Here is a 12,372-nt window from a genome sequence, read left to right on the forward strand (position 1 = left end):
GCACCTAATGTTCTTCCTCTCTGCTTTTGGAACAGGAGAGGGGTTTTTATCCCTCCTGCTCTTCCAGCTGTAACGTTCATTTGGCTTTGAGCACTGGCAGGCAGCATGAAGGGAGGGAGAGGTGTGGATTTCTACAAGAAGTTGGAAACAAAGCTGGAGTGGGAATGAGGGCACGATATTTGTTTTCCAGGACCTTACTCCGCCCTGAATGGATGTTTGATTCTGGAGTACAACACAACGGGTTGTAACACTTTAGAGTGAAAATGTTGTCATTTAGGGTCAAAGCTCAGTCTTATATTTGACTGTCCCCTGTTATTGTGACTCAATGGGCGTGCATGCAGGTGGATGCTTTGATTTTTGGCAAACCACTTATTTAATCTAGAAACATTTGTTCTTTTCTTTGCTTCTATGTTAGACATAATAAACATTTAGGGAATTATTGTTTCCAGAGATTGTTCAAGTTGACAAGAAATGGATTTGAGGTCCCTCAGTAATTTTTTTGACATCTGATTCCTTTAAAAAAACAACAACTGTACAGTACTATAGTTTAGTCTCTTTCACTCAAAATAGGAATATGAGATGATTTCTGAAATCATCATGGACCTTCACTATTAATCTTAAAATTCATGCAGTTTCCTATGATAAATTTTAGCACCTCAAAGTATTTTAACACAGGGTATGATCTTATTTGAGAAATTGTTTAATATTTTTTTCTCTCTTTGATCAGGTTTTTATTCTAAATGAGCTATCCAAAGTGACTTGACCTTTATGGAATTAACAAATTTCAGTGTATGCTTTTCTTCTGTGCTTGTTTTCTTTTCTCTGAGCTTTCTTTCTCAGCTGCTGGTTTCTTGGTAACTGAAGGCTTTTTCCCCACCAGAGGCTTCTTCTGCTTCATAACGCCACCAGCCTTTCCTTTCTTCCCCACCACAGGCTTCTTGCATGGAACCCCCTTCTCACGTGGTTTGGCTTCTAGCGTTGCTGCTGCTTTATCCCCTGGAGCTGCGGTTCTTGCCCCGGTGAAGAATGGTGTTCCGGCACATGGTCTTTGCATGTGGGTTTAGCTTCAACATGATTCTGAGGTTTTTCAGTGGATTTTTCTTCAGGGCTCTGCGATGAATCCTCTTTTGTGCTGCTCGGAAGCCTCTGTGGGTCTCTGGGCTTTTCAAGACTCTGCTCAGGTCTGTATTGAGCGTCTTGTGTGTGGGAAGGTTGTAGTTACTCACGAGGGGAGGCAGCCTTACGCCAAGCGCCACACACACCATCTAACTTGTGGAAAGCACTGTCAGTCCAAATGCAGAAACGGCCCACATGCCCACCAGGAGCAAGTTTCCAAGTGTTCAGTTTTGCTTATGTTAAGCAGAGTCATTCCAGGGACGTTTCCGGAGGCTCTGATGATGCCTTTGTCCTCATTATAGATGATGCAAGGTCCCCTGCGCTGGATATGACGGCGGTTTCTCATTTTGCCCTTGCCAGCTCTCATTCGCTGAGAGGTGTAGACCTTTCCGCTATCATCCCAGGCCTTCAGTTTCTTAGTTTTAATATTTCTTAAGTTTTTTTAGTGTAATTGTTGGGTACAACTAAAGATATTATCAAATTTAATTTTGGGGGACTTATATAATGTTTCTTGAAAAATATAAAAGTAATACGTGTTTGGAAAATATGTTAAAAATTGAGAAATTAAGTGACCTTTGCAGAAGTAAGCATTAGTATGTAGGAATCCTTGCAGATATTTTCACATACATTTATAAACATATACATGTAGATAATTTAAAACCATATATAGGATCTGGAGATTTTTAAGCTGATCTCGTTAGGAAAAAATAATGACAGTAATGCAAGATTACATGCTTATAAAAAGTACAAAGAGAATAGAAGCATAGGTTACCGTTAACATTTGGTGCATATCCTCAGACCTTTTCCTGTGTGCGCGTGCTGGCCTATATTTATTATATATTTTGGTTTGTTTTTTACTGTTATATTTCATCGTTAGGGACGTTCCTTAAGCGTTTTTAATGTTAATGATATTTGTCATTCTTAACTAAGGTATCCAAATGTGGCTTAATGACGAATAGTTTAATCCATAGATCAAATTTCATGCATCTGCTTACATTTTAAAAGTATTTTTAAAAATTTAAGTCATAATGCCCTAGCTTATAGTTATCAGTTCAGGTTCAGCCACTAGTGTTGTGTATTTCTCTGGATATGGAACATGGACGAGGCTTTGAATATGACCAAATTTTAGTGTTATTTCTCACTAAATACTGCTTAGCATACTCTGCAAAGTGCAAAGTCAATGAGCATATCATACTCAAAAAAATGTTAGGATGATATATTTATACTTGGGAAATAGTGAGTGCTTTTCTAGTGAACTCTTTGGTTGTGTTCAATTTTGAATGCATTTCTTCATGTTCTTTTGTAGTATTGAGATGGAATATCTAAATTTGTTGAATATGATTTTTTCTGCAATGACTAAAGAAAGAGTCAAATCTTCATGACTGAGCCATTTGCTCGAGGTTGAGCCACAGTTAGGACTTAAGAAACCCTGATAGCTAAACCATAACATTAAAAATTGTGATAATTCATGATATGGTACCTGGGGTTTTCTTCAAAATAAAATGGGATGGAGCTGAAGCATCGGTGAAGAAATACATAAAACAAAATTAACCGTGAGTAGATAAGTTTTGAAGCTAGGTAATAGGGATTTGGAAGTTCATTATACAGTTCTCTTGACTTTTGTATATTTGAGATTTTCTATCATATGTTTGAAATATAGAGAGAATAATTTTAGCCTGAAACAGTGTGATATTTCAACTTTTAAGTAACAGGTTAAAGTTGAAATACATTGCCAAGATACGCGTATGCTACTTGAGTAAACTAAAAATCACAAAAAAATCCTCATGGACATTATCATGAATAAATAAATGGTCCCATCTCATTCCTCATTTGGAAAACTTAGGTGAGCTCCCATCTCCTTGGCAGTCAATATGGCAGACTGTAGTTTCCAAAGTGGGCCCTAAGGATATCTCCCATCCCAGGGCTCTTCTTACCATGGAACTTTGGCAGTCCTCCCACTGATGGATGGGGGCTGTATACCCTCTTCCATCTGGGAGGGCTTGGGACTCCAGCGGAAGTAACAGCATATGACGCTGTATTAAGAAAGCTAATGCAGCTTCTGCCTGACTCTCTTAGCATGCTCGCTCTTGAAACCCAACATCCTGCTGTGAGAAAGTCCAAGAGCTACATGGAACACCCATGCATAGATGTCCCCGCTGACAGCCCCTGCTTAGGTCCCACTTGTTAGCCAGCATCAGCCTCCAGACGTATGAGTGAGAAAGCTTTCCCACGATGATGGCCCCATCCATTCAGTCATCCCCACTGTTTCAATCTTCCCAGCAGAGGCCCCAGACACCAAGGAGCCTTTTTTCCTACTGTCCCCTTTCTGAATTCTTATCCACTGAATCTGTGAGCATAATAAAATGCTTATTGGTTTTGTGACTAAGTTTGGGATGATTTGTGGCACAGCAGTAGAAACTGCTGCATATGTTACTGAGGGAGAGAACAGTCAGAACATGTTCATAGGGAGAAAAGAATCTTTTTTCTCAGTGATCATTTCTTTTCATAACATGCCCAAAGGATAGATCTGTACTCAGTGACTTGTGTTTTGATGGTAGTCACAATTTTTACTGTTTCCATGAACATGATGACTTCCAAGTCAGGAGTTATATTGTGGACCGTCAATTATTCCAGGAATAAAGTAGTTTGCGGCTGGCAATCAGGTGCATCTCTTTACTTCTTACTTCAGATTCCCTTTCATTAGAACTCCCTTCTCTTGCCGGAACTCCCGAACCTTGGCTTCCTGCCCCTTCCTCTCATTATGCAGGTTGATTTGGAAGCAGAGAAGGAGATGGCCTGGTGTGTAGACTGGACCGGAAAGGGCAGTGTCAAGGAATCTTTCTCCATTCTGTGCTGAATTCCTGCTTCTTTATTATGTGAGCAATACCCTTTTTTGCTGCACATATAGCTGGTATTACCTCGATCTGATTCCATCTTGGTTTTCCACTGCACATTGTGCCATGAAAAAAAATCCAATTTATTTTCCATGATAAACAGAATAAAAAGGTGTCTAGCACTTCCATATATACCGGGCGTGCCAAAAAAATATATACAAGGGGACACTTTGGTCCATGTTGCTCAAGCAGTAGTTCGCCATAATCAGAAGTGTCTGGACGCTGATGGGAACCACTTGGAGCACCTCTTGTAATTGCAGAAGTCAAATGTAACTTGTATTCATCTTTTGTTATCGGTGTATACTATTATAATTTTAATACAGCTTTCCTTTCTTAAAATGTGTGTACACTATATACATATGATATATATATATATGACATTCTTAAAATGTGTATACACTATATATATATATAGCATATATATATGACAATTCTTTTTTTTATATGACAATTATATCAACACTTGTTTCAGACTCTGCACACAGGTGTTGAGTCCAAGTGTATATTAGAACACCTGCTAGCTTTAACTCTATTTGTAATTTCTCAGACTCAATGGTGGGTCCTCAAGGGTTTGTTATATTTTTTATTGTATATTTTTATGTCTTAAACATCTCACACTCACACTTACATGATTGTAATTGGTAATTACTCTGCACTTTCGTCATTGATATCATATGACATCCATCAGTGTCACATAATAATGGAATTCTGCCAATAGTCCATTCTGTTTTCTCTTCAAGCATCAGGTCCTCAACTTTGTGGATAATTTTAGAAGCTTCTTCTCATTTGTGTGATATTTTTACTTTAGGATGTGGTGCTCTAAGAAATGCTTCTTAACGATGATAGTCTTAAGAGATGAAATTAATATTTGCTCTGAAAAACATTTTGTGACATGATCTGGAAAAACAAAACAAAACAGAAACATCACTGTGCCAACTCTCCTGTTTAACATCTCCTGTTCCTGATAAACCAGATGTTCTGCATGGAAACATTAACTGGGTCCATTATTTTAAAGGGATGAGTTTTAATACATTGTATATCAAACTACACCCCCAGCAATTTCCTAAAAAGTAACTAAAACACAGTCAAATGTCTATTATAGATAACTAACATTTGAAGATGAATTGTTTAGAATGTTACTCCCTGATCATCAAACATTTATTATGGTTATTAACAAGCATCTGTTTTGTGTGCAGGAACAGGCACATTTTGTAGAATATACCATAAATGTTATGTTTATGATATTGAGTGACAAACTAGGCACTCAATAAAAAATTGTATTAGAAAAATGCAGATGAAATATACAATATTAGCAGAAAATGCCATATTGTGGACTATTACTAGTGAGGCAGAGATTTAGAGTTTGAAGAAAAGTTAACTGAGAAGGGAGAGAGTTGAATCAGGCTTTTTTTTTTTTTTTTGGATGGTTATGGAAGGACGTGAACTGGAGTTGGGTGTTAAAGGGGCAATTTCAGAGAAAATGTCAGAAACTGATAGAGTTCTCTTATCACTCGGAGGGTTCCATACTGATTTAAAGTGAAAAAGTTGCAAACTATGCCTTTGCTTACGTCCTGTTGTTTAAGTTCGTACATTTCTTTATGAGAGGCTAAGCAGTTAGGCGTGAGGGCATCATGATTGGTCAACACACCGGAACCTCCAAAATACATATCCCTTTTATTGATTACACCTGAGTCTGACTCCAATTAGAATTGGAATATAATTCAAGTATTTCCATACATTGTTTTGGAAAAATGGTTTATCAAGTTAGGGACAGAAATATAATTTATCCTGTAATGACAGAGGTGGCAATAAAAACGAGGATGTTAACCAGAATTCTATGGGGCTTCGTGCCACGCTATTTTTTCATAATAAATAAGGCCTTGGGACCAGGGGTGAGGTGTTGCCAGTCCATTTAGACTTTTCTCTGTCAGTCTTGTCCAAAAAACCATCCCATTCTCAGATTGACTCACCTCAGCACATTCCTTTCAGTCTATATTTGTACTGGATTCGTATTACCTATTTACATTTATGAATTTATTCTGAGTTATAATTTTTTAAATATTTCATTGCTAAGTTCTTAAAACATGGGTCTAGTTTTGGAATCGTGCTAATGGTGGAATAGGCAGTTTTAATAGACTGAACAATTAGATGCAAGTGAGCATTCATAGTTTGAGATGATCTGTTCCTGTTTCCCGAATGTTTGCTGAGACTAACAAAACAAGCTTTATATCTCATACATGCGCAATCCTGAAGAATGTACACGATGCGATTATCGGAAAACTCATCATTAACCGGATATGTCAGACGTGTATAATGTTAGAGATGTTACCTCATCCTCTACAACTGCCCATCGTCTTGTTTACCACTTGATCAGGTGGGGGGCATCCCTGAACTGGGGACCACACTTGGATGAGGACCTGCATTTCAGCACCCTTTAGAGTGAGAATTTATCTCTTTTAGGAGAAATACAGGTGTACTAGTATAACTCTTATTTTCCCATAGTACATTTTAACACTTTTAACAGTACAAGTTGCTGTTTTGCAGCCAAAGCTCATTTTTAATATATTTCCCTTTTTTTTCCTCTTTCAAAGGATTACAGTGTTTTTATTACTGTAAAATGACAGTGTTGTTCTACCTGGCTTTATCTCTAAAACTTGGATTCCTCTGTTTCTTCTGTAGGACTCAATGATTTTTCAGGGTACTCGTACTGTCTTGCATTTATTTCATCTTTTAACAGGATGCTGAGAGTTTTTGTTTTTAAATTTTCATTTAGCCTAGTTCATTTGTATTACTGGAGCGTGGTGAATTTTTTTTTTTTTTTTTTTAGGGCTGCCAGATAATAATCAAGGTAACTGTCCAGCTTCCTAAAGATACCTGCACCTAGCCCGACATATATTACTAAATATCCTGAGTGTATTTAGAACTTTAAAATCAGATTGGGACTCTGCTGTTGTTGAAAAAGAAACTGAACACAAATGAGTCTGTGTAATACCGTAAATTCTGTGTGCTCGTCACACAGTCTGAGCACATCTAGAGAATTACTTCCCCATTAACTGTCAGTGCCCTTCAATTAGATTGGAGTTGTTTCTTTTGTAATAAATTGTCAGTAGTGTCCAGTGGTGAAGTTTGGAAAACAGTTCAACGTTAAGAGACTAGAGCTGTCATTTTTAAAAAACACTTCAGTTTTTCCAGAAAAATCTGTTTATCTCCGCCATCTCCTCCCACTGTACCCTAGCGTTTCCCAAATTCCCCCATCTCTTCTTACATATCTATTTGTCTTTCTGGTGTATGCCACGTTTGGAAGTCTCGTTAAACCAGCATCTGTTCTGTTTTAGGAGAAACCTGATGCCAGCCCCACGTCACTTCAGCTGCGGTCCCAGATCGAAGTAAGCACAATGACTTTAATCATCCATTTTTGCTTCTGCCTTTTTTCTTTTTAAAGTGATATTCTGAACAAATCAGATGAAACCTGCTGCTCTGCCTGTACTGACACTGTGAATTTTCTCTCTTAGGAGTCGCTTGGTTTCTGTAGCGCCGTGTCAACACCAGAAGTGGAAAGAAAGTAAGTTGCCCTCCCTTTGCCCAGGATCAGAATTTCTGAGTAGGTATCTTTTAGGTCCATCCTCATGGAAGTCAAATGGGTGATCTTGGTGTGTATGTGGATCTTGATGTTATTTTCCGTACATGTTGCATGTGTACGTATTTGTGAATGGATAAGAGTGTGTTTTCAGTTGTAACTCTATGGGTGATGCCTAACGATTCTGCTAAGCGTTATTGAATTTACACTGCTTATTGTGAGTGAATTCTAAATAAATACCTGGAAGAGAGCATGGAGAAAGGGAAAGGACAGTTCAGTCAACCAAAATGGGCTTCCTTCTCTTATGTTAGCTTTTGATATACGATGAAAGTCATAGAGAAGTGAGGCACAAAAGTAAAATACATTCCAGAATAAAACAATGATTTAAATACCCTCCTCTGCATTTTGCTTTGATGGGTGACCTTAAAACAGGAATAAATGCTTGTGTCAGAAGATGGCAAATGCTCACTAACCTTTCCTGTTAAAGGTAATATTTTGGTTTCCTTGTCCTAACTTGGACTCTGTAATTTTTACTCTCATGGTAGAAAATTCTATGTTATATCTTGTATTTCCAGTATTTCTTTTAGGCAACTTTACAAAACAAAAACAAAACAAATGTTTTCTTCCCCCCTTTTTCTATAACCTTTCCCTTTTCTACTTTATTCCATCGTAATTATGCCAGAATGTTCTACTTATGATCTTCTGAGGTAAAGAAATTTTAAGAAAGTCCACATGTTTAAACAGACACTTCCTTTGGCATAGGGCCACTTATACTGTTTCATGCCAAGAGAGGCATAGAAGTGGTTTAGGAGTAAAGTATTTCTGGAATGAAAAGCACACGTTGAGAGAGCGTGTGTATACACTTCACAGCACAGCTTCGCCTAATCCGTCCACGTGTGTGTGCTGCGGGCACAGAGGCGGCTTCAGGGAGGGAAAGGCGTCTTTGCCAAAGCTTCAGCCCTCAGTTTAAGAGGCGAAGCAGATTTGGTTGAGGATCGAGGAACCTTGGGGGTGATGAGCAAAAGAAACCCAAGGCCCTTGCCTGCTCAAGGTTAGAGGATAAATGTGCAATTAGCATGAATTTCCCTTGTTTTGGTTGCATATATCCTCCCAGCCACTTAATAATGTGGAGGCTGAAATAGCCAAGAAATTTGACTTGACATTGATTTTGAAATTGGAGGTACCATAGTGATGTTGAACCGAACCTGGGCAGGAAGAAGTATTGAGTGAATGGGCTGTCGGTTCACCTGACCAGTTTGCTACCTACATGGCGTGATTCAGGCTGAGAACTCAGGTGTTCTCTCAGAATCTCTGAATCTTTCAGGAAACAAGAAATGTTTGTCTTTCCTCCCAAGAGGAAGTGACTCACCAAATTTGTACTAATCTTAGAGTAGGCATTTCTTCTTCCCTTCATTTGTGGGTAGTCATTCTTTCCGTGTTTATATCCTTCACTTAGTAAAATATGGCATGACTCTTGTGGCCAGGGCAGAGACTGGGAGCCTCCTCTGAGGTTAAGAAAAAAAAAGGAAAACACATATACAAAAGCTACTGCCAGCCTCAACCCCTTCATCTGTAATACTGCCATTTTGTTTCTGTTCTTTTAAGTGGTTTACTTAAACTTAGGTGTTTCTAAGTAATTTGTAAGTTTTGGTACATTTTTGCCCTTCATTTTCCTAGTGATAGTTTTTGAAAATTGTGTAACTTTTTTTTCACTTCAAAAAACTTGAAAAAAATTTAATCTTACAGAAAGGTTGCAAGAATTGTGCAATGAACTCCCATATAAATTTTACGTAGACTCACCAATTTGCATACTTTCTCACCTATTCTCTGTCTCTGTCATATAATATCACTAATTATTATTATTGTTGCTGAACTATTTGAGAGTAAGATATCATGGCACTCACCCCTAAATACTTCAGTATACATCTCCTAAGGACCAGGTTGTTCTCTTACGGAACTGCAGAGTGATTACCAAATAGAGGAATTTAAATGCTGACTTTCCTAATATACAGTTCATATTCAAGTTTCCAGTAATGTCTATTATAGTACTTTTTTTTTTTCAATCCAACACTAAAAAACCATGCATTGCATTTGCATGTCATATCGCTTGTCACATTTAATCTGAAAGGGTTTCTTGGCCTTTCTTTGTCTTTTATGATATTGATATTTTTTTAAGAGTATAGTGTAGTTGTTTTATGAAATAGTCCTCCATCTGGGTTCCTTTTCAAGATGCAGGAAATGCATTCTGATGTTGTGTTCTCCTCAGTACATTGCATCATGATAACAGTTTACTCTATTATTGGTGATATTAATTTTATCATTTAATAAAGTGATATCTGTCAGATTTCTTCTGAAAAGTTACCATTTTCCCTTTGCACTTAATAAATATTCTGTGGGTAGATAATCCAAGACTATGTCTGTATCTTGTTCCTCATCAAACTCTTACCTAATGGTTTTAGATTCCTTTAATGATTCTTGGGTGAATCAGTTTTAACTGCGACTTGCAAAATGGTGATACTCATTCTTAAATTGATAAGTGTTTCAGATTTAATCTTCCAAAAACATTTTTCTAAAAAGATTGAGGTCAGTCTGAATGCTCTAGGTCACATTATAATCTGAATGGTTTTGATACCATGTTTATGTTGAATTATTTCTGTTTGTGTACTTGAAAATGCAAATGCTTTGAAATGCAAAGTCCTGCTATTCTTCAGATCAAAATGCTTACAAGTAGCTTTGCAAGCCCTGGGAGGTGACCTGGCAAGCCAGTTGGTCGTGTCTGGTTGGTTCGTGCCTGCCAACCAAAACACCCTTCTGAGTCAGCAGTGTTGTTTTATGGGCAGAAGTTTTCTTCTGCTTTTTATTCAAAAGGCAAGCAAACTCAGTTAACCAAAGTGGACAAATCCTGCAGCCACCCACCCTTGAAGCAGAGGCAGAGATGGACACGGGCCAGGTTGCCATGGAGGGATTGGCTCTGTGGCTCCTTCCCTCTAGACCCACCGCCGACCCCCCCACTCCTGGGCAGAGACCGGGACACATCTTTCTCCTTCCCTTCTCCCCCAGTTAACTCCTGTTCTAAGGAAGGTTTCAGAGATTGTTATGATGCAAATGTCTGATTTCTGAAAACAATGTCACCTCTCTCAGTGGTATTTAACATTGAACAGATTTGAAGTCTTCAATTACAGGACTATAGCTCTGACCAGAAATGACTGACGAAGTGAGCCTTTTGCAGGGGAGGCGTGAGAAGGAGCGGTGAGAAGTGTAATAGACCTGACATTACTGCTCCCGGATACCCTGCCACATGGGGCTGCTAGGGCTGTATTTGGCCTGTAGCTGTTTGTGACCTGCACGATAGATAGATAGATAGATAGATAGATAGATAGATAGATAGATATTAATAGATACAGGACAGACCCAACCCCCACCAGTGTGACAAATGCCCCATTCATCCTTGTTTTCTTACAGTATGTCTGGTCCCTTCATATGCTTTCACTGAAAATATAGTAAATATTGCATTTATTTACCTTGGCAATAAATGAGACTGTCTACTTTATTACACCAGTCCTGGATTTGTGTCAACTGGCTGAGAGGTGAACGTTAGTTAAATTTCTTGTTCCTCACTAGTTAGTCTTAAGAATTATCTAGAAAGCAAGGCCTTTTTTTTTTTTTTTTTTTTTTGGCTCGGATATATCTTTATAACTCTGTATTAGGAACAAGTTCCTACAGATAGCAGAAAACGTGACAAATAGTGGCATAAACAAATCCAAGGTTCATTAAGTACATGCTTGTTCCATGCTTGGCACTGAGGCTCAAGTAAGCCTTCAGGAACCCACCCACACTGTGTTTTTTTTTTTTGTCCTCCTGGTTTTAAAGTGGCTGCTGCATCTTCCAGGTAGGAAGGAGAAGCAGGGTGAAGGGAAGAAGGTAGAAGGGCAAAAGGCCAGAGGCACATTCTGTAAAAAGCTTTCCTAGAAACCCTGTCCACCACGTTCCACTGTGCCCCACTCATTTCTTCCTGCCACACCTGTCACTGAGCACGGGCTCTGTGTGCAGGCCCTCTGTGTTCTGGGTGCTAGGAGGTTGTGATGAAGAACTGACACGAGTTGCACGTTGGGAGATGGGCCAGAAAACAGTTATATAATTGAACTGGTGCTGTGAAGAAACCTAAAGCAAAGTAAGTAGACCCAGAATGGGAGTGCTTGGTGACCACAGCCATAGGGGAGTTTGGAGAAGTGAGTATATTTAACTGAGCACGTGGCTGCCATGAACAAAATGGGCTTCTTAAGGAAGAAGGAAGAACAGACATTGGGTAGCAAACTAGCAGGATATCCCCCACAGTAAGTTTCTCTTTTATTTGTATGTGTGTACATACAAAAACAGGGTAGTCTGAAAATTAGTTCAAAGTCGAACAAATAAACGGTGTCAGGATTATTTAGATTCCTTACTTTCGAGGAAGTCAGCTGAGGGGAGAGGAGAAAGGGGAAGTAGAGGCCAGAGAGCAAGCAAGTCAGAGAGTAGGGGAGCCCATCTGGTTATTTCTAGGTGTGTCTCTATTATAGATGGAAGTAGTCTTTATGGGGTTGGTTCACATGGAGTGAAAATTGTAAAAGAAAAAGCAGGAAATGGTAGATAATGTTTGCTGCACGCTTGTTATGGGCCAGGAACTCATCTATGCTTTTAACATTGACTCATTTAATACAACAATCCTGTGAGGTTCAGTACGATATCATTCCCACTTACAAATGCAGAAACTGAGGCGCAAAGAGATTAATAAATTGCCCAAGGCTA

General features: G+C 38.7%; 1 protein-coding gene across 6 annotated transcripts in view; it reads left to right on the top strand.

Annotated features, from left to right (window-relative positions):
• SASH1 (SAM and SH3 domain containing 1) overlaps window positions 1-12,372 on the top strand; it is a 230,628-nt gene that overhangs the window by 133,146 nt on the left and 85,110 nt on the right. For 4 of the 6 annotated variants that reach the window (XM_033097474.1, XM_033097470.1, XM_033097466.1 and 1 more), the window contains 2 exons: window positions 7,346-7,396; window positions 7,523-7,572. The exons of the other annotated variants lie outside the window; for them this stretch is intronic. In XM_033097474.1, the coding sequence (XP_032953365.1) occupies window positions 7,346-7,396; window positions 7,523-7,572 (101 nt within the window). The remainder of the gene's footprint in view (window positions 1-7,345; window positions 7,397-7,522; window positions 7,573-12,372) is intronic. 6 annotated transcript variants of the gene reach the window in all.

The sequence above is a fragment of the Rhinolophus ferrumequinum genome, chromosome 3 (assembly GCF_004115265.2).
Source record: "Rhinolophus ferrumequinum isolate MPI-CBG mRhiFer1 chromosome 3, mRhiFer1_v1.p, whole genome shotgun sequence".
Taxonomy (NCBI): Eukaryota; Metazoa; Chordata; class Mammalia; order Chiroptera; family Rhinolophidae; genus Rhinolophus; species Rhinolophus ferrumequinum.